The 23,384-nt window shown below is 35.5% G+C and overlaps 1 protein-coding gene across 1 annotated transcript in view; it reads left to right on the top strand.

Moving 5' to 3' along the window:
• Positions 1-9,394, top strand: part of CRISP1 (cysteine rich secretory protein 1) — a 32,942-nt gene extending 23,548 nt beyond the window's left edge. The window contains exons 5-7 of the mRNA XM_063098403.1: positions 4,282-4,379; positions 6,468-6,556; positions 9,267-9,394. Coding sequence (XP_062954473.1) covers positions 4,282-4,379; positions 6,468-6,556; positions 9,267-9,394 — 315 coding nt within the window. The remainder of the gene's footprint in view (positions 1-4,281; positions 4,380-6,467; positions 6,557-9,266) is intronic.
• Positions 9,395-23,384: the final 13,990 nt, after the last annotated feature.

Genomic DNA, 23,384 nt, shown 5'->3' with positions numbered 1-23,384 from the left:
TTTATTCATTTACTCATGGGAAATAATATTTAAAAACTAATATCTGGGATCTCGGTGTGTTTAAGTACAGAAGAAATACTAGGGGTGTTGTTAAGGAGAAAGCTGGAAGATGATTAACAAGAGAGTGAAAGGAGTTCAGAACAGAAAGGAAGTGGGGCTATATCATTTAATCTTGTTAGCTATTGTAAAGTTTACATTTTATATTAAGTGCATTTCTGTGAAGAGTGTCATTGGTATTTTGATGGGGATAGCATTGAATCTGTAGATTGCTTTGGGTAGTATAGATATTTTCATTGTATTAATTCTTCCAGTCCATGAACAAGGAATGTCTTTATATCTTTTTGTGCCCTCTTTAATTTCTTTCAGCAGAATTTTGTAGTTCTCATTATAGAGATCTTTCACCTCTTTGGTTAAATTTATTCCTACGAATGTTATTCTTTTGGCAGCTATTGTAAATGTGCTTGCTTTCTTGATTTCTTTTTCTGCTTGTTTTTTTGTTGTTGTATAGGAACACTACTGATTTTTGTGTATCAATTTTGTATCCTGCAACTTTACTGAATTCATTTTTCAGCTCTAGAAGTTTTTTGATAGAGGTTATGGGTTTTTCTGTTTTATATAGGATCATGCCATCTGTGAACAGTGACAATTTGATGTTTTTTCTGATTTGGGTGCCCTTTATTTCCAACTCTTGCCTGAGTGCTGTGGCTTATACTTACGTTGCTATATTGAAAAGGAGTGGCTAGAGTGGGCATCTTTGTCTTGTTCTTGTTCTAAAGGAGAAACTTTCAGCTTTTCCCCACTGATGATATTGGCAGTGGGTGATGATGTTGGCGGTGGGTTTTTCATCTATGGCTTTTATTGTATTGATATATTTTCCTTCCATATCTAATTTGTTGAGAGTCTTTATCACAAAGTGAATCTTAATTTTGTCAAATGTGTTCCCTGCATGTATTTAGATAATTGTACGGATTTTGTCCTGGCTTTTGTTGATGTGGTGTATCACATTTATTGATTTGCATATGTTGAACCATCCTTGCATCCCTGGGATGAATCCCACTTGATCATGGTATATAATCTTTTTGATGTGCTGTTGTCTTCTGCATTGCTAATATCTTGTTGAGGATTTTTACATCTATGTTCATCAAGGATATTGGCCTGTAGCTTTCTTTTTTTGTTGTGTCTTTGTCTGATTTGGGTATTAGGGCGATGCTGGCCTCATAAAATAAATTTGGAGGGATGGCCTCTGTTTCAATATCTTGGAAGAGTTTGAGAAGAATTGGTTAAATCCTCTTTAAAGGTTTGGTAGAATTCAGTGGTGAAGCCATCTGGTCCTGGGCTTTTTGACTTCTGATAACTGTTTCAATCCCATTACTTGTTATTGGTCTATTCATGTTTTGTATTTCTTCTTAATTCAGTCTTGGTACTTTGTATGTGTCACTGGAGAATCTTAAGCAGGGGAGTAATTTAATCTGATTCATGTTTAAAAGATTATTGGACTGCTTTGTATAGAATAAATTAATTATACAAAAATATTCTTGAATATCTAAATTAGATAGATTACTTTCCAGTAGAGATAGAAGATTTAAACACTTAATATGTAATAAATACAAAAAGTTAGAAAAGTTATTGTTCCTGAAACAAGAGAGTCAGGTGTACCCATTGATAAGTTTCACAAAATCAAAGCTAAAATCTACTTTAAATAAAGTCTACTTAAAATTTATGTTAAAAGTTGACAAAGGTAAAACATTTAAAAAAGCAAAGACTTAATTGCTTATGGATAGCAATGCAGAAATTTTAAGTAAAACATTAGTAAATAGCATTCATCTTTTAAGATAGATAACTGTGGACTCAAAGGGTATGTGCTAGGAATCCAAGAGTGTCTTAACATTAGACTATTTAATTATATAATTTACCTTATCAAAGAATTAGAGGATATCAATAAGATGAAACAGAGAGAGCTAAAACTTTGACAAATTTGTAGCATCAATTCCTACCTTCTGTTTCATTTGTATAAAAATTGACTGGGCCCACCAATTTCATCACAAAATCATTAGCCCTGTTAAACTGATAATAGTAACTTAATTCCATCATCTTTAAATAATCTTTATTTGCTTCCTTCAAACCCATTCAACATCACTTTAAAAATAAAACATGTTTTATAAAATTGATTCCTGTCATTACCTGTTTCCAAAAAATTGACAGCAAAATCAAAGAAATTTGCCTTAATTTGCTTAAAATTTAAAACAGTAGAAAATAACATTTTCCAACTATCTGTAGTTCTGTATAAATATTTTAATAAGTTTATAAAGCAATTTCATAAAATAAAGGCTTTTTCCTAAAATTAATTTATGTCTAAAGAAATAATGGAAAAGTTTCATCTTCAATTTTTTCTTGGATATGAGTCAAACAAATAAATTAATGAATTAAGTTTGATCATCTTACTACTAATTAATGTATAGAGAGAACATGGCAAAATAGATATTCTACTCTATTTTTATCATCAAAATATTTTTTAACTGTGTTTCCTTAGGTTCTGAGTTCAACATGGTCTCTTATGGAAAATATGCATTTGTTAGAAAGAGTGAGAGGAGAAACCTACAAACATTGAATCTACCCTATAAAATTTTTGTACACTCAGGTAGAGCCATAGTTTTGGTGAAGGTCTAGCCCCATTAGCAGCAAATAATTAAAAGCCATATGGTGTGGAGAGAGATTGGTATCTATGAAAGCCTTTCTCTGTAAAGAAAAAATATTTTATCAAATGGAGTCATAGCAAACCACTCTGATATAGAACAGAAAAAGAAACATGAGCGAAGTCTCCAGAACTAGCTGAGAGTAAACCTGTCCAGGTTCATGGGACAGAGAGAGGCAAGTGGGAGCAATCACACTTATTGAAAATATTTTCTCTTCCAACCACTTAAATGTTTTATTATTTAATTCCCACCATTCACTATGATGTAGAAGATAGCATTATCATATCCTCTTTACAGATGAGAAAATGAAACTCTGAGGCATAAAGCAAACTGCTAGTGTTGTAGTGAGTTAATGTGAACTCACAGAGAGAGGCAGAAAAAACACTGAGGCTTAAAACAGGAAACAGAGTTTATTGATATGCTGGCATTGGCTCAGCAGACTTTAGTCACAAAGGCTGAGCCCTGAATGCAGCAAGGCTGTTACTTTTATATTATAGCATTTCCAGGATTTTGTAACCAGGCAAGAGGGGTGTTCTTATGATCTTATGTGGTTGTGACTTTGTCTCGGGATGGAAAATTACAGCAAGAGAAGAAGCAGAATAGAAAATTCTGTTACAGCAGTATGCGTTAACCACAGTGTGAGAAGTCAAGAGTGCAGCTGCAGCTGGGTCTGTATGACATGTGGGTGAGGGTCTTGTTTACAGCATAGAAGGACACAGCCAGGCAGACATGAGTGCCTCACTAGTATCACCTAGCCAGTGATAAAGATGGAATTTAAACCTGGGTCACTTTGCCTAGGAAGTCAACTCAGTACTCTATACTATGCCTGTTCTCTGGTGAATAAGAACAGTTTCCTCTATGCTTTGATTTTTATTCTCACATAACCACCAACCAACCTTCATAATTTTAACTGATTTTCCACATAGTTTTGACAAGGAATGAGCTAGGGTCTATGGTAGCCACTTGTGATGTTTAGTGAGAGTTCATAAATAGATTTTCTAGTTCCAATAAGACTGAGTCATGGAGGGTTTACACAGGGTTCTGATCATTCCTGAATATATTTTACAATGTGATTTGAGAAATGAGTCCCATGCAGAGCTATATACAGCCTATGTGCAGAATGGCAGCATTCAAGTCATTTTTGAACATCAGCCTGTTCATTGCAAAATCATCAATACACCCTCTTTTTTTTTACCTATACCCTTTCTCTACCCATCTTTTATATCTTACAGAAAATGAATATATGTATTTTTTAATTAGAAAGTACATCCAGAACCCAACACGTTTCCGAAGAAAAAATAAACCGACAATAAATACAGAAAATGCCAGTCATCAAATCAAATCACCCTCCTCTATTAACCTGATTTTTCCTGCCTAGTTGCCATTATTTGCAGCCATGTGTGGCACGTGTGTGAGTGTTATCTAAACATGTGGGAATTTTCTTGTTTCTATGACTTCTGAATAAGCCAGGTTCAAAGCAAACTTAAAAGCAAACATGTTTACTTTTAATTGTGTATAACAGTATTGCTTGTGTAGTCCGTTAATGAAATATCTAATCTGTAATAAAATTATCTCTTTATGTTTACAGGTTGTTTGGGCTACTTCTTACCTCATTGGCTGTGCTGTTGCATCATGCCGTGAAAAAAGTTTGTCTCGATATCTATATGTTTGTCATTATTGTCATGAGTATGTATTATTGGTTTCTCACAGATTTTAAAAATATATACCCCTAAAGAAACCTAATCTAGTTTTTCAAATGTTATAAAAGAAAACTCAAAAAAAATTTTTTCAGTTAAGCACATCTTTAGGGATAAAATGTCATTTAGCCAATACTTAACAAATTACACATATGCACACACATATAAACAAACACACATCTGTATTTTTAAATCATATTTTTATTAAATAAATCTACATCTCATGAATAGAATATCAAAACTCAGAACTTTAACTCAATTTTTAACATGTCTTTCATTCTTAAAACTTTAAACTCAGTCTTTAACATGTCATTGATTCTTCCAGTAGTTACTACATAAAAACAAATGTGAGCTAGCTTACGTGAAAAAACAAAGATACTTTTAAGTAGCTTAAGCAAAGAAGCAAGGATGTTTACTTCAACAAAACAGGAGTATTTTTAGATCTCAAGGGCAGAAATGCAGTGGAGTCTCCAAAAGGGAACACTAAGAAAAAGGCAAGTGTTCTTACCTATTAGAGATATTGATGTATCTTTATAAATTAAGTTCATATGTTATAGATTCTACCACGTATACTAGTGACAAATCCTAGAAAAGTTAACCTGATTGCTTCAGTGAGGGTCAGGTGTATTTCCTTGTCCCATCAACTGTAGTTATGGGGCACAATCAAATGAAACAAGATGACTGCAGGGGCCCACCTGTGTGGCTCCAGTAATGATTATCAGAAAAGGGGAGATTGTTCAGAGCTGGATATAGGCCCCTGGTAGTTAACTATATAGGCCAGATTAATATCACATCTGCTGATGAAAGTTGATGACAGGTCTTTCAGCTACATGTATTTTCTAGGTCAACACATAAGACTTTCTTCTATAATATGAGCTCCAAGAACGGTGTTTAACTATTGCCTCCCATGTGTGTAGCACAATAAAATATGTTTAATATGAATCAATGAATATGATTTATCTAATAACATGTTACCATAGTTAAATTTTTAATGGGGTCCTCAATATCACTATAGATTCACTAAATATAATATATTCATATGATAACTCTATATGAGTTATTATCTGGTCTTACTATGTATTGATTTCAGTAGTTAAAATTTGCTGGGATTTTATCTATGTAATTTTTACTGAAGATCATAAAATGGCTTTGTACCTACAACACATTATTTGTACTACATCTCTGCAGTGGTTGGAGTTCTCTGGTGAACTTCAAACAATTCGAAAAAGAAAAGTACAACATGCAGAGGGGAATTTTCTAGGCCAAAGATTAGTCCAAGTCTCTTTCAATAAATCCCTTACCAAATTTAGTAATAACTTGCTTTTATAAAGTGAAATTTTAACAGCTCAGATATCAGAGACAAATATCAGACTAAAAAGGATTTTTTAAAAGTCAGAACATTCACTTTCTTTTTTAAGTGATATTAATTAAAAACCAGATATTACATTGTGCTTTTAGACATCTGCAGGTAAGAATGGTCTTTTCTGAAGTTTCAAATTAGCCCAGAACTGGAGATTCACTCTCTCTTTCACACACCCCAATATTTTCACTTTAGTTTTACCGTGCTGATGTAACTTTCGCCTTTTACGTACACCATGTGTTTCTACAAAAGACACTAATGTGTATCAAGTTTTTCATGACATAATGCAAGTTCAAATTAGAAAATCTCCAATTTGACTCACTTAAGAGTTTTTTCTTATCTTAAAACCCATGCCCTTTTTCTTGATGGTTTACTAAGTCCTTAAGGATACTAATGAAGAATAGTGTCCTATTGTAATTGAGTCTAAAGCCTTCCTGCTTGTTAGGATTTGACTATCCAAAGGTCTCAAATCCTCTTAGGACTTCACTCTCCAAAGATAGGTGTACAGTGCCTGAAAAATATGCTTATAACACCCAGATTTGCTAGTTGAACATACTAAAAAGAAAATCATATCTGTAAGTCGAGAAATCTCACTGGTTCTTTACAAGCATGTTTACACAATTTGTTTTTAATACTGATTGTACACAGTGAGTAAAATTTCATATGCATTTTCCAAAGATGGCTCTAACTAGACCACTTTTTCTTTTTTTCTTTAAGGGGAAATGAATATTACACAAAAAATCTACCTTATAAGTTAGGCGCCCCATGTGAAGACTGTCCAAATAACTGTGAAGATAAACTTTGTAGTAAGTTTTACAATTTCAGTTTGCTGAAAGTTGACCCATTGATTTGGAAACTGTGTCCTTTTTTATTATTATGTTTTATTGAGAATAATTGACTAAACATATTTGTGGGGTATAGAGTTGAATATTAGTACCTGTGTACAATGTGTGCTGATCAAGTCAGGATAATTAGCATGTTCATCATTACAAAACCCGAAAGATTAAGATCCTTAAGTAGAGTCAAACTAGATAGAATATTAATATAAGTGTACTGTTTTGTTTTGTTTTGTTCTGTTTTCCTGCTTTCTAAACAGATCCTGCGCTCCCTTATTGTACCCTATAAATTAGGCATACTGTTTTCCATTTGCCTGTGTCCTCAGATTGCTTCCTATTTCATGACTTCTCTATTTGTCTGGCCACTTATCATGGCATGTGATTTTGTACTGAGTGATCCTTATTCTAAGTTTCTTCTGAAACATCTAAGAAATTAGCTGATGCTCACACTGTATCTTACAGCTTTTCCTTTTATTTCTTAAGTAAATTTTACCTAAAGCGAAGTGTTAACCAAGTGAATGCCATTTACATGTTAATTCCCTTAGGTAGCAAAATTATTTTCTTTTTTGAGAGCATCCCTGCAAACATAATTCTTTAACTCCTAGGAAAAAATGTTAATTAAGATAAATTTCAATAAGTCTGTGGAGAAATAACAAACCCAGAAAAAAATCTCCTGCATCCTCAAACTTGGAAGGACAGAAGGCTTATTTTCCTTCACCTTACCAGGTCACTCTCATTGCTTTTAAATTAGGGAAAATGGATTATTCTTACTCTTCTTTTCCTCTCTCTCTATTTCTTCTCTTTTATTCTTCTTTTGCTCTCTCTCATTTTTGTTTTCTGCTTGCTCTCTCATTGGCTCTCTCTAAACTTCACTTTTTATATCCCATTACTGAAAAGAAATGTAAATTGGAGAAAGATCTACCCTTCCTTGATCTGGCCATCACCTCTTGGGCACAAGTGGTGACTCTCAGCTTTGTATTCCATGAATACTTATAACCAATAAAAAAATCAATTAACTGTGCCTTGAGATGAAGGAGGGGTGAGGAGTGAGTAGATTTTTTGTACCCAGGAGAGAAAAGCAACATCTATAGTGATATGAAAAATGTAATGGAAAAAAAGGAAAGTAGGAAAGTAAAAAATGTTACTCAAGAAGATTGAATCTATAACATAGAAAATATATATATCATAAGCCCTTTATTCACCTACAAATGCATGAAAAGATGAGAGACATTGAAGAAATATATGAACCTAAGAATGTGACATATTGGAAAAAAAAACAATGCTGAGTATGTAAGAGTAAGATATGCATATGTAATCTGTTTAATGTATTTCAGATAAAATTTATGAAAACAACAACAATTCCTATTTATAAAATTGGTAAAATTGTATGTCATAAATAAAAGATAAAAGAAAGTGATGGATTAAAAGACCTTACAGAAACCAAGGAAATAAACACATTACCTATTAAAAAAAAAAAAAACACCGATATTATATTTCCCCAGAATTCTGTATAACAGAATACATTAGGGTAATGATGAATAGCTCATTTAAAAAATAAGTAGTGATAACATCAGCAAATTATTGACCATGGGAAAAAGACATAGAGATACACTATCAAATATACAATGGCTCAGGCAATAATATACCCACACTCCATCTCCCTATTGCTCCTTGATAAACCTGCTGCAGTCATTCTCCAAATCACTGAAAGATTAATCAATTTAATAATTTAGGAAGGGAAAAACATATGGTATAGAAGGGTATTGATGAAAATAATAAAGAGTAACACATAAATGTTAGTGTAAATTTTATAAAATTGTTATAAACTTAATACAATGACCAGACTTTATAATTGAAAGAGAAGATATAATGGAAAAAGTTTAATTGACCAGCAGATTTTCAAAATTCAAGAGTGAATACTGAATTTAAAAAGTCTTGAAGGAGGGAGGGAAGCAAATGATAGTTACACTGCCTTTATATATTTTTTAAAAATCCATTTGTTAGTTTTAATAGAGAAATTCTTAGGTTAAAGAATGCTTTAGTAAGTTCTTTATAGCCCTTACCACAATTTTAAAATGTTGGATAACTTTATACTGATTGGAGAATATTGCATGCATTTACACACATGTATATACCTGGGAAACATGTGTTTGCATATTCATGGAATCGAGCAAGGAGAGAAAAGTCACTGTAATGTTAATTGAGAGATTTTATGTCTATTTTATATGTGTTTTTTATTCAATTTTTGCTTTGGCTATATATTTTAATATTTCCAAGCAAAGCTTCAATCATTAAATAATACGGTATTAGATAATTAGGCTAAAAATAATGGATGAAACTTTTATTGTTTTATTTCATATTGTTAATGGCACTGATGCCATTAGAAAATGACGATGTAATAGAAAAGATGATTTGTTTCCAATCTGCTTTTCTGTAGCCCCACCAAAAAAAAAAAAAAGGTAAAAACCTGTTTGATATCAAGACAAGAATTTTATTTTTTCCTTTTGCAATTGAGCTCATTTAACTCATCACCTGTTTTGCATTCAGATTTAGTTAGCTCATGTAATCAAATTTAATTAGCGATTGTTAATAAAATTTCTCATTGTCTTTAAGATAGTCTCTTTCCTCATGACTGTGATTTTTTAAAGCAATGTTGTATAACCATATCATTTTCTTTCAGCTAACCCCTGCCTCTACTATGATGAATTCATCGATTGTATGCAGCAGGCCAAATATCTTGGATGCAAACATCCATCAGTTAAAGTGCTCTGCAAAGCTACTTGTCTGTGTGACACTGAAATAAAATAACACTTTGTTATCACAACTATATTGTGCTGTGAAGATGAGGAGATGACAGTAGCTGCTGCTGAATTTCCTTTGGTTTTAATTATACTTTAGATCTTAACTTTTAGTAACCATGAATAGACATCACTATGTTTTCATCAATGACACTCTCTCCTGTTCTGCTACATCCTGAAGTAACATTGTTTTAAACTGTCTTAGTGCTGGAGTGAAAAATTGAGTTCAGCACCTGCCTGCAATTTAAACAATGTGATTTATAGTCCTTAGGTTGGCATAATTCAACTGATGGCATACCAGGATCCCTCAACAGTAACCTGTGCTAAAGTCGAGTCTTACCTGGCTGAACTGCCACCCCTGCTTTCCTCATGTCTTCAACTAACCTGATGTTGGTCTTCCCTGTAAAACTTTATCCACTTCTTTTTAATTCTTCACTTTTTATTTTTACTTTTTTACATCAATCATTAAAACAATCCACAAAGCAATGGAGTCCAGTCTCAATTTGCAAAGTGACTATTACTTAATTGGAAGTGGTTTAAATTGTTTCTTTGTCATATCTATATAAACAATGGTAAAGCAAAGAAAAAAACTGTGTGCCATTAATTTCACAAAATATGTATTCAGCACTGATTATACACAAGATGTAATACATATGTAAAGGATATTGTCTCCTTCATTTCAAAGAAATTATAAAAGACATACAATAGTCATAGAAAAATAGGACAAATAAGTAAGTCCCTAAAGACATACCAGTATTATATTATTAATGCCAGATGAGCATAAATAGCTTCTGTTTGGAGATTCAGGGAAGCCTCAAGGGTAGAATGAGTAAACAGGGCTGCAAAGGTTGTGATTATTTCAAGACAATGAAACAGCACAGGTAAAGGCCTATTAACTTAAAATGCATTATAGGCTCAGGGAATATTGAAGGGTCTGATGTGGTGAAAGTGAATGCTAAAAATATTTGCTTGAATTCTAACATTTTGAGATTAAATTGACACCCAGTTATATCTATGTTTATATTACCTTACTCACTTAAATTCCGTATTTGGGGGGGGGGAAAGAGGGATTATGTGATATCTTTTTTTTTTTTTTTAATTTTATTTTGTCGATATATATTGTGGCTGATTATTGCTCCCCATCACCAAAACCTCTCAACCTCCTCCCTCCCCCCTCCCACCAACAATGTCCTTTCTGTTTGCTTGTCGTATCAACTTCAAGGAATTGTGGTTGTTATATCTTCTCCCCCCCCCCAGTTCTGTCTGTGTGTGTGTGTGTGTGTGTGAATTTCTATATTAATTTTTAGCTCCCACCAATAAGTGAGAACATGTGGTATTTCTCTTTCTGTGCCTGACTTGTTTCACTTAATATAATTCTCTCAGGGTCCATCCATGTTGTTGCAAATGGCAGTATTTCATTCATTTTTATAGCAGAGTAGTATTCCATTGTGTAGATGTACCACATTTTCTGTATCCACTCATCTGATGATGGACAATTGGGCTGGTTCCAACTCTTGGCTATTGTAAAGAGTGCTGCGATGAACATTGGGGAACAGGTATACCTTCGACTTGATGATTTCCATTCCTCAGGGTATATTCCCAACAGTGGGATAGCTGGGTCGTATGGTAGATCTATCTGCAATTGTTTGAGGAACCTCCATACCATTTTCCATAGAGGCTGCACCATTTTGCAGTCCCACCAACAATGTATGAGAGTTCCTTTTTCTCCGCAACCTTGCCAGCATTTATCGTTCAGGGTCTTTTGGATTTTAGCCATCCTAACTGGGGTTAGATGGTATCTCAGTGTGGTTTTGCTGTGCATTTCCCGGATGCTGAGTGATGTTGAGCATTTTTTCATATGTCTGTTGGCCATTTGTATATCTTCCTTAGAGAAATGCCTACTTAGCTCTTTTGCCCATTTTTTAATTGGGTTGCTTGTTTTCTTCTTGTAAAGTTGTTTGAGTTCCTTATATATTCTGGATATTAATCCTTTGTCAGATGTATATTTTGCAAATATTTTCTCCCACTCTGTTGGTTGTCTTTTAACTCTGTTAATTGTTTCTTTTGCTGTGCAGAAGCTTTTTAGTTTGATATAATCCCATTTGTTTATTTTTCCTTTGGTTGCCCATGCTTTTGGGGTCGTATTCATGAAGTCTGTGTCCAGTCCTATTCCCTGAAGTGTTTCTCCTATGTTTTTTTTAAGAAGTTTTATTGTTTCGGAGTGTATATTTAAATCTTTAATCCATTTTGAGTTGATTTTAGTATACGGTGAGAGGTATGGATCTAGTTTCATTCTCCTGCATATGGATATCCAGTTATCCCAGCACCATTTGCTGAAGAGGCAGTCCCTTCCCCAGTGAATAGGCTTGGTGCCTTTGTCAAAGATCAGATGGCAGTAAGTGTGTGGGTTGATTTCTGGATTCTCTATTCTATTCCATTGGTCAGTGTGTCTGTTTTTATGCCACTACCATACTGTTTTGGTTATTATAGCTTTGTAGTATAGCTTAAAGTCAGGTAGTGTTATGCCTCCAGCTTTATTTTTTTTTGCCCAGCATTGCTTTGGCTATGCATGGTCTTTTATTGTTCCATATAAATGTCTGGATAGTTTTTTCCATTTCTGAGAAAAATGTCTTTGGAATTTTGATGGGGATTGCATTGAATTTGTATATCACTTAGGGTAGTATGGACATTTTCACTATGTTGATTCTTCCAATCCAAGAGCATGGGATATCTTTCCATCTTCTTGTATCCTCTCTAATTTCTCTCAGCAGTGGTTTGTAGTTCTCATTATAGAGATTTTTCACCTCCTTGGTTAACTCGATTCCTAAGTATTTCATTTTTTTGGTGGCTATTGTAAATGGGCAGGCTTTCTTGATTTCTCCTTCTGCATGTTCACTATTGGAGAAAAGAAATGCTACTGACTTTTGTGTGTTGATTTTGTATCCTGCTACTGTGCTGAAATCATTTATCAATTCCAACAGTTTTTTTGTAGAGGTTTTAGGCTGTTCGATATATAGGATCATGTCATCTGCAAACAGGGACAGTTTGACTTCATCTTTTCCAATCTGGATGCCCTTTATTTCCTTCTCTTCTCTGATTGCTCTGGCTAGTACTTCCAACACTATGTTGAATAGGAGTGGTGAGAGTGGGCATCCTTGTCTAGTTCCTGTTCTTAAAGGAAAAGCTTTCAGCTTTTCCCCATTCAGGATGATATTGGCAGTGGGTTTGTCATATATGGCTTTAATTATGTTGAGATACTTTCCCTCTATAACTAACTTATAGAGGGTCTTTGTCATGAATGAGTGCTGAACTTTATCAAATGCTTTTTCAGCATCTATAGAGATGATCATATGGTCCTTGTGTTTGAGTTTATTAATATGGTGTGTCACATTAATTGATTTGCGTATGTTGAACCAACCTTGCATCCCTGGGATGAATCCCACTTGATCGTGGTGAATAATTTTACATATGTGTTGCTGTATTCTGTTTGCTAGTATTTTAGTGAGGATTTTTGCATTTATATTCATCAAGGATATCAGCCTGTAGTTTTCTTTTTTGGTTATATCTTTACCTGGTTTTGGTATCAGGATGATGTTTGCTTCATAGAATGAGTTTGGGAGATTTGCGTCCGTTTCAATCTTTTGGAATAGTTTGTAAAGAATCGGTGTCAATTCCTCTTTGAATGTTTGGTAAAATTCTGCTGTGAATCCATCTGGTCCTGGGCTTTTCTTTGTTGGGAGCCTTCTGATAACAGCTTCAATCTCCTTTCTTGTTATTGGTCTGTTCAAATTTTCTACGTCTTCATGGTTCAGTTTTGGGAGCTTGTGTGTGTCCAGAAATTTATCCATTTCCTCCAGATTTTCAAATTTGTTGGCGTATAGTTGTTTATAGTAGTCTCGAATGATTCCTTGTATTTCAGATGAATCCGTTGTAATATCGCCTTTTTCATTTCTAATTTTTGTTATTTGAGTCTTCTTTCTTCTTTTTTTTGTTAACCATGGTAATGGTTTGTCAATTTTATTTATCTTTTCAAAAAACCAACTTTTTGATTCATTGATCTTTTGAATTGTTTTTTGGGTTTCAATTTCATTCAGTTCTGCTCTGTTCTTAATGATTTCTTTCCGTCTGGTAACTTTATGTTTGGATTGTTCTTGTTTTTCTAGTTCTTTAAGGTGAAGTGTTAGGTTGTTCACTTGCCTTCTTTCCATTCTTCTGAAGTGAGCATTTAATGCAATAAATTTCCCCCTTAATACTGCTTTTGCAGTATCCCACAGGTTTTGGTATGATGTATCATTGTTTTCATTAGTTTCAATAAATTTTTTGATTTCCTGCTTGATTTCTTCTTGGACCCATATGTCATTAAGTAGAATGCTGTTTAATTTCCATGTGTTTGTATAGTTTCCAGAGTTTCGTTTGTTATTAATTTCTAGTTTTAATCCATTGTGGTCAGAGAAAATACATGGGATAATTCCAATTTTTTTGAATTTATTGAGACTTGATTTGTGACCTAATATGTGATCTATCCTGGAGAATATCCATGTGCTGATGAGAAGAATGAATATTCTGAGGTTGTTGGATGGAATGTTCTGTAGATATCTGCCAGTTCCAATTGGTCTAGAGTCTTGTTTAGATCTTGTGTTTCTCTACTGATTCTTTGCCTAGATGATCTGTCTAATATTGACAGTGGGGTGTTCAGGTCCCCTGCTATTATGGTATTAGTGTCTATTTCCTTCTTTAGGTCTAATAGAGTTTGTTTTATAAATCTGGCTGCTCCAACATTGGGTGCGTACATATTTATGATTGTTATGTCTTCTTGATGGATCAGTCCTTTTATCATTAAGTAGTGTCCCTCATTGTCTCTTTTTATGGTTTTTAATTTAAAGTCTATTTTGTCAGATATAAGAATAGCCACTCCAGCTCGTTTTTCTTTTCTGTTTGCATGGTAAATCTTTTTCCATCCTTTCACTCTTAGTCTATGTGAATCTTTATGGGTGAGGTGGGTCTCTTGTAGGCAGCATATAGTTGGGTCCTCCTTTTTGATCCATTCAGCCAGTCTGTGTCTTTTGATTGGGGAATTTAAGCCTTTTACATTAAGAGTTGTTATTGAAAGGTGTTGATTTATTCCTAGCATTCTATTGGTTGTTTGGTTGTCTTAGGTGTCTTTTGTTCCTTGCTTTCTGATTTACTCTTTGGTTTCTGTGTTTGTTGGTTCCTTAGGTTGTAGATAGCGTTTTTGTTTGCTTGTTTTCTCTTCATGAATGCCATTTTTATTATACTCGTGGGTTTTGATTTTTCTTGGGTTTTTATGTCAGTGGTAGTTATTTTTCAGGAACCAAACCCAGTACTCCCTTGAGGATTTCTTGTAAGGGTGGTTGTGTGGTAGTGAACTCCCGCAGTTTTTGTTTGTCTGACAAATATACTATTTGCCCTTCGTTTCGGAAGGATAGCCTTGCAGGGTAGAGTATTCTTGGCTGGCAATCTTTGTCTTTTAGTATTTTGAATATATCATCCCATTCCTTTCTAGCTTTTAGGGTTTGTGATGAAAAGTCTGATGTTAGCCTGATTGGGGCTCCCTTATGGGTGATTTGATGCTTCTCTCTTGCAGCTTTTAAGATTCTCTCTTTGTCTCTGAGTTTTGCTAATTTGACTATAACATGTCTTGGAGAAGGCCTTTTTGGGTTGAATACGTTTGGAGATCGTTGAGCTTCCTGGATCTGAAGTTCTGTGACTTTTCCTGTACCTGGGAAGTTTTCTGCCACTATTTTGTTGAATATGTTTTCAATGGAATCTCCATTTTCCTCCCCTTCTGGAATACCCATGACTCGGATATTTGAGCGCTTAACGTTGTCTGATATCTTTCTCAGATTTTCTTCAATATCTTTGATTCTTTTTTCTTTCTTTTTGTCTGCTTGTGTTATTTCAAACAGCCCATCTTCAAGTTCAGAGGTTCTCTCTTCAACTTCGACAAGCCTGCTGGTTAAACTCTCCGTTGTGTTTTTTATTTCGTTGAATAACTTCTTCAGTTCAGCAAGTTCTGCTACATTTTTTTTCAGGACATTGATTTTCTTGTACATTTCCTCTTTTAGATCCTGTATACTTTTCCTCATTTCATCATGATGTCTAGCTAAGTTTTCTTGTATCTCATTCAGTTTCCTTAGAATTATCACTCAAAATTCCTTGTCAGTCATTTCAAGGGCTTCTTGTTCTATAGGATCTCGAGTTTGAGATTTATTAACTTTTGGTGGTGTACTTTCTTGATTTTTTGTATTTCTGGTATCTTTTTTTTTTATGTTTATTCATTGTGGCAGGGGGTTTCACAGTCCACCGGTTTGAGACTATTGACTAACTAAGATGTTGCTGTGGTTGCCAATTTCGTATGGCTCCCTCCGTGACTGCTCAGTTGGCCTCTAGTGCCTTGTGTGTATGGTTTCCTCAGGTCTTGGGCCTCTCCGGGGAGCCACCTTTCTGGTCAGCTTGGACTCTGCTGGGCTGGTGGATCACGGACCACAGGGTGTGTGATCTCTGTTGAGCTTTCACTTCCTGTGCAGGACTTCTCCCTGTTCCATGTGCTCTGGCCCAGGCTGTTGGATCATGCAGTGGCGACCCCACAGGGTGTGTGGTTTCTGTCGAGTCTCTGCCTCCCTGGCCGCATGTCTCCCCACTTTGTGCGCACTGTGCTGAGCTAGGACGTGTCTTCTGCAACCCTCATCTATCACCTGGGCCTTCAAGACCCTGCTCGTCACCGCCTCGCCCAGGAAGTCTACCAGGTTTCTGGTAGGCACAGACGACCGGTCACTCTGGGTCCTTTTGTAGCACTGTGTAGATCTTTCTCGGGACTTGTTCACCTTTGTATCCCCCCAGCATGGACCGAGTCTAGTGCCCACCTGCAGCCAGCTCTCCAGCAGGTTCAAGCAGACTTGGGAACTCTCCTACCACACTATTCCCAACCTGAAATTGATTAGGCGTTTTTCTGAACTGGTGGCCACAGAGATGGTATCTGCCTCCCAGTAACAGGAAGTTTACTGGGGGCCGGAGTCCAGGGTGTGGTGGAGTGACAGTCGGCCCCGCCTGTACTTCCTTGCCCTCCCAACACTGGCCGGGGATGCCCCATGCCACCAGCCCCACCAGAGACCCGCAGAGGGAGTGGGAGGGGAGGCCGGCCCACAGGCCCCGGGAAGCCCCGTGCCAGGGCAAGCAAGTGGGAAGGCTCAGTGAGGAGCTGAGCCGAGCCGGGCCGGAGCTGCCAGCACCTGGGAAAATGGAGGCAGCCCCAGGGCGATGAGTGACCCGGTGATGCTGGCGGAAGCCGAGTGGGCATCAGCCCCCTCAGCAGGGCTGGGCCAGGGGTCACTCACAGGGCTGTGCCAGGTCGGCGCTCATTCTCTGCCTCTGGTTTGTCACCTTCACCGTCCTTGGCCGCTGCCGCCTCAGGCTGTTCAGTCGGTCCCGCGGCGCGGCTCGGGCGCTCCTAGGAATCTTCTTTTATGCCAGCCTGAAACCTCAAATCCTGAATAGGGCAGCTGGCTGCCTTCAGTGTGGCCCCAGCCTCTGGGATCCTGTCTGCATCCACAGCAGCCCTGGCGCCGTGTTCCCTGTTTAGAGACTCGCTTTTGCAGCTAAGAAACAGTTTTTTTCCTGCTCCATTCTTCAAAGCTGTTGCCTGTAAATGAGGCAGCCTCTCCTGCCGGGGGCAAAGTGGCGGTCAGCCCCCACGACTAGCCACCAGCAGCGGTCCTCCCTTAAGAGATGGCAAGAGGAAGGTCCACAAGTTTCGCAGCTGCCTGAGGCCCAGTGGCTGCCTTTTCCACCTCAGCTACTCCGCGCCAACCACCGCAGCCACCGCCATCTTGAAACCGCCCTCAAGATTATGTGTTTTCAAAAGTAAACCATGCCTCTCACCCCTTCTGCATCATACAATGGTGACTGTTCCAGGTATAAAAATTCCATATGGGTCCTAGGAAAAAAGACAACCTGAAAATAATGGATCCATGAGTATCTCACCGATATAAATGGTTCAGACCCATTCCTCATTTTTATTTAAACTGCCTATGTAGGTCTATCCAATTGATTGCATCTATCTTCTGAGTAATAGCACAGTCATCACACATATTATGTCAGGAGAATAATGACTCATCCCTGGGACACTGTAGGTAGGATGGCACTTTATAGCTGAAATATTTAATAACTGAAACTCATTACAAAAGAAAAAAACCTTATTAAAATAGTAACAACAACTTCTAGAAAATTAAATGCATGTACAGTAGGAAATTTTAGAGCACTTCTGTAGTATCAGGTGTTATGATTTCTCTTAGCTAACCAAGTTAACATTTGGTTTTGGAGTGATTAAACGCCAGCCCTGACCTGAGTTGCATTCTAAGTAACCAATGAATCCCACAATTTACTCTAACATACTGGCCAACACTGATACTCTTACACTACATTATGTTTGCTGTAGTCATTAATACAATGCTTCTCAAAATTTGCACTGCAATTATATCTCTTCCCATCCTTCAGGAGAGTAAGCTTATTCATATATTTCTTAGGGGTGAAGGATGGAGGATAAGTCTATATCTAAGGAAAATTCAAATAAGAAAGTAATAAAAATATAAATTTGTCTACATTCTCCAATTTTAAATAGTGTGCTGGCGTATTCCATAATACATTATATTTGTTAAATATAACCCTCTTCTCCCAAATCTCTAAGTACATTGTGTGAAAAGTACCCTGTAGTGGGAGGTGGGAGAAGAAGACTCTTATGCACGTTTCTCAATTATCTCATTGGCATTCAGAATCACAAATACTGTTTGGAAAACCATAAAAAGAGCTATTTTATATTTCAGATAATAGTGGAAAAAGCTCTTACCACGCAACACCTTTCCAAAAAGTGAAAGCAGTTTTACGTCTTTCCAAATTTTAGTGAATATAGAATAAATATTAGCAAATGATTTTGAAGCCAAAATAATATCCAGTGGCAGTCTGTACTTTCACAGTAGTAAATAAATCAGCTATAAGTAAAATATAGAAGTTAAGAGCATGCGCAGTGATCCCCCCAGCTGGTGTGAATTCAGGGTGAATGTACTTGCCTCATGACCTTGCACAAGATGATTTTTCTTTGTTCTCCTCTATAATCCAGAGATACTCCTTCATGGATTTGTTTTGAGGATTGAGTAAGTTAATATATAAAATGCTTAGGAAAATATCTGGTGCTTAAAATGTGCTCAATAAATATTAGCTGGCATTGCTATTCAGTATTTATATTTATTCTCTTTACACCCCAGTCCCTGAGCTCTACTCTTCAGACAAGGGTGACAGGTGTACTCTGGACTGTTCTGCTTTGGGAACAGCACTAAACATGTTGTAGTGGTGAAAAATAAACAATCTCTTCCCCATCCCAAATAAAATTTTAGAAAGTGAAATAATTCCTAATACAATAAAGAAGCTTTCCCAGAAATCTATAGTATAAAACTACCTTTGATTAAATAAAACAGTTTAGTAGAAATATCTGATTTTACCACATTATTTAATAATTCAGTGCAACCGCAGTGAAAATACCAAAGATTGCATTAGCAGAATTTATACTCACTCTAAATTCATTTGAAAAGTTATGATTCAGTAGTGACCTCCCCAAAAGAAAATTAAATTAAAATATGTGCTTTTCCTATTAAAAAATATTTATGTATAAAGAAGAGAACTTTAGGAGAATAGTCTTAAAATATATTTTTACTTAATTTATTTATTATGTATTACTTATTTTTTAATTTTTTTAATTTTTGCCCTGGTAGGAATAAAGTAAGTATATGGTAAAATCCACCCAACAGAGAAGTATGAAGAAATAGGTGCTCTCATACATCATTGGTGGGACTAAAAACTTGTAGAAAACTCTATAAATCCTATTTTAATAGTATCCTGTCACATTAAAAATGACTGTGATGTCTGATCCATCAATTTCTCATAAAAGCATGTATTATATGGAAATACCCATATCCAAAAATGTATCTCTAAAGAAAGATTTTTACTTCAGCCTTATTTTCAGTATAGGAAAATCAAAAACAATAAAGTATATACCTAAGTGGAGAAATGTTTAAATAAATTAGAAATGACCCATAATATGGAATACTATGTAGTTGACTAAAAAGTAGATTGGAGGTTGCCAAAAATGGGGGTAAGGGTGAGGTGGGCGAGGAGGAATAATGAAACGTTCTTGCTTAATGGATACAGAGTCTGTGCTCAGGATGATGAAAAAGTTTTCGAAATAGATAGAGGTACCCTAGTTGCACAGCATTGTGAATGTAATTCATTCCACATAATTGCATGTTTAGTAATGCTTAAAATGGCAACCCTTGTGTTAAATACATTTTCCCACAGTAAAAAATTAAAATATTAGCTAATAAATATATAGACATTAGAACATTAAACATTAAAATAATAGCTAAATAAACAAATTTGGCAATAAAACCTGTAAATCAAAACAAGAAGGTATCATTTTTTTCCCCTTTTCATTTTAGCAGTAAATGAAAAAAAGCATATCTAGTGCCAGCAAAAAATGCTGATGAGCACTGACACTGCTGCTGGGATTGCAAATTGCCACAAACTCTTTGGAAAGTCATCTGACAATATCCATTAAAATGAAAAAAAAAAATGCAATTTTCATTTGACTCAGCAACCACATAGAGGATATTCCAAAGGCATGAAAATTAGAAACAATCTGAATATCTATTAGAAGGAGAATGGTTGAATAAATTATGGCATTTTTATTTTTTAAAAAAAGATAAAACTTTTCAAATCCTGAAGATAAAAGATACAGATTGTATTTTATATTATCATTGTTTTTGACAGCTGGCTACTAGGAGGACCTGAACCCTGGACCTTGGTGTTAGCACCATGCTCTAACCCACTGAGTTAATTGTCCAGCCCAAGAAAGATACAGACTTTAAAAGGTCAAAACTATGGAAAATATAAACATGGAATTTAGATTTTGAAATTCTTTTTTTTCTCATTCTTTCTAAGCATTTTACAAACAGGGTTGTTATACCCTTATTAAACTAAGCATCACATTGAGCTATTTGCTGGCTGGCAGTTGTTGAATAGTAACTGGAATCTTACGGCCACCGTGGAGAATTCATCTCCAGGTGAGACACATATTTCCACTTAGAGAGCGGACCTGCTGTGGAGTCCCAGCTCCCACGCCACCTTTTGCATCTGAAACTATGCAAGCACCTCTGTAGAAGTTCTCTGTCTCCTCTTAATCATTTCTTTGGACAAACTGTGATATCATTTCTACTTCTCCATTATGCCTCATAGAGGTATTCAGGGAGACTCAATTGCCATTGAAATTTCTCTCACCTAGTGGCCTTGTAATAAACCTCGCTTAAAATGTATCCTTATGCACATCTATAAACATAAGGTATTAGATGATGTTGTCATAGCAGAATTCTCATTTTGGCCAAGCCTCAAATTCAATCACTTACTGAATTATGTCATGATCCCTCTTGGTTCCCTTCCACGACCCTCTGCTCTCTGCCTTTTTAAATGATTGGTATGTTTGGGTTTAAGTTGGCCTTACCTTGTTTTCTGTTTGTTTCTATTGTTCCTCTGTTTCTCTTTTCTTGCCTTCCTGTGTGTTATTTGAACATTTTTAATGTTTCCATCTTCATTTCATATTGCTTTTGTGTATCACTTTGTATAGTTTTTGTAGTGTTTATTCTAGGTATTAAAATACATGTACACACACATACACAAATCATCACAGTCTACTGTTACTGATGTTTCGACACTTTGGTGAAGTGTAGAAACCTCACTTTCATTTAGGTACCTTTCCCTCCCCATTTTAGTCACACATTTATAGTAAGTATTTCCTTTACATTTACTAAACATCACCACATGTAGTGTTATAATTTTTGCTTTAACCAACACATAAGATTTAAGAAAATCAGAAGAAAGAAAAGCTATTGTATTTAACCTTTATTTTTATCCATTCTACTGTTCTTTCTTTTCTGAATTTTCAAGATTTCTTTTATTTGATTTTCTTTAGAGAACTTCGTCTAGCCATTCTTTAAGGGTAGGTTTACAAATAATAAATATCTTACTTTCCTTCATGTGAGAATGCCTTTCTTTTCCCCTCATTTCTGAAGTACACATTCACTGGAACTATCACATTCTGGGGTGATATTTCTTTTCTTTCAGCACTTGTGTAATGTTGTTCCACTCTCTTCTGGACTCTGATTTCAGGTGAGAAATCTACTGTCCCTATAATTGGTATTCTTCCACAGGTCATATACTGTTTCTCTGTCTATTAAATTTCTTTATTGTCTTTAATTTTCAGAAGTTTAATTAGGATGTTCATTATCAACCTGCTGAGCCCCACTGCAACCTTTTCTGAGCGGGCAGTTTTTCCACTGGTGTTTCTCTGGAGTCAGGCAGTTAATGCCAAAAACATTTTCTGTTCTATTATTCAGCCCTTCCCGATCCTTTGGCTGAGTTGATCACGCTTTCTTCCTTTTGTTTTGTCAATCCTGTTGGTGGCTCTTGGGTAGGCGCTTCTTCAATGCCTTGTCCAGTATATAGAGAAAGCAAAAAGAAACCTGGGGAAGTTATTTCTATTCTGATACTCAAGCCCAGGGTCCTTATGTAATCTGTTTTTTTTGTTTTTTTTTTTCTTTCACCTTACAAAGTTTTCCTATGCTTGTTTGCTGTGTGTACTCAGGTTTTTCAGTTGTAAGAAAGAGAACCTGAGAGAATGTGGTTACTCCATTTTGGACAATACCCCACCATTTAATCAACCTGAACTTTTTGCTTGAATGAATTAAGACCTTGCCTAAGTTTGCTGTGTAGACAGGTCAATTATCTACTGATGCAAGGAAACACAGGTTTTCTAACCTGCTATATATACAGCAACCAATATTCCTTCTAAATAGTTCATTAAGTCTAACCCCTTAAGATGAGAACATCTTCTGACAGGGAGGGGGTTTGAAATTCTCCACTGTGGTAATACATGTTATATATTTCAGGATTATTAAAACATACTTATAAAATGACAAATCATTATGGCATATACTATGTGTAAACCCTCACAGTGGAAAAAAATTCTGGCAAAAAATTGTTCTCAATTGAACAATGAAGAACTAAATGTCTTAGTATAAAGTACAAAGGTATACTTAGATGAAAGTATAAAGGTATAATTTCATCTCTTTTATCTATTTTTATTTATTGTGAATCTTTGTTATTTTATTTTTTAAAAAGGATATATATATATATATATATATATATCCTGCCAAATGTGTTTGTGAACTACTCATATGCATGTTATAGCACAGCATCTACACGGTATGAAAATTGCAGCTATGCTCAAATGAATCTCCCATAGTATGTGGTCATTGGCTAGTCAAGCTCTTTCTGTTTTCCAATTGCTTTTAGAAAATTCTAAAACACTGAAGTTAGATAGCAACTTTATTGATGGTACCATTAGTATAGATATGGACGGTCTATAACCCAAAAGTGACAGGACACCGCAAAGAAACAGCAAAGGATTTCTTTCGCACAATCTAAGTCAAAGTAATATTTTCAACACACAATATTTAACAAGATCTGTTTAACGTGCAAACCTTATTCTTGAGACCACATACTTGTATAATTATTTTCTAGTTTTTTTAAAAATATGAACATAAATTATTCACTTGCTATTGTTAATTGTATAATAATCATCAGCTTAGAGGTTTTCATCTCTCAGCAAATTCCACCTAAACACAATAAATCTAATTAATAATTTTCTGGTAACAGGCAAGACCAGCTAGACACCCATATAACAAGTTCATCACTGAATGGTTAAGTGTCTAAGAAGAAATTCCTTGTGTACACAACTCTTTCAGGAGAAGAGTAGTTCTACCAGCCAACAACATACTGAAGACTGAAAGATCAAACAACAGCAACACCAGTTATGGCAATAATAGTAATGGTGTTTACTGAGTTATTATTAAGTTCTGTGCACTTTCAATATAATACAA

This window comes from Cynocephalus volans, chromosome 5 (genome assembly GCF_027409185.1).
Source record: "Cynocephalus volans isolate mCynVol1 chromosome 5, mCynVol1.pri, whole genome shotgun sequence".
Classification (NCBI taxonomy): domain Eukaryota; kingdom Metazoa; phylum Chordata; class Mammalia; order Dermoptera; family Cynocephalidae; genus Cynocephalus; species Cynocephalus volans.
Note: the sequence above shows the minus strand (reverse complement) of the source record. Positions and strands in the feature narration are given on the sequence as shown.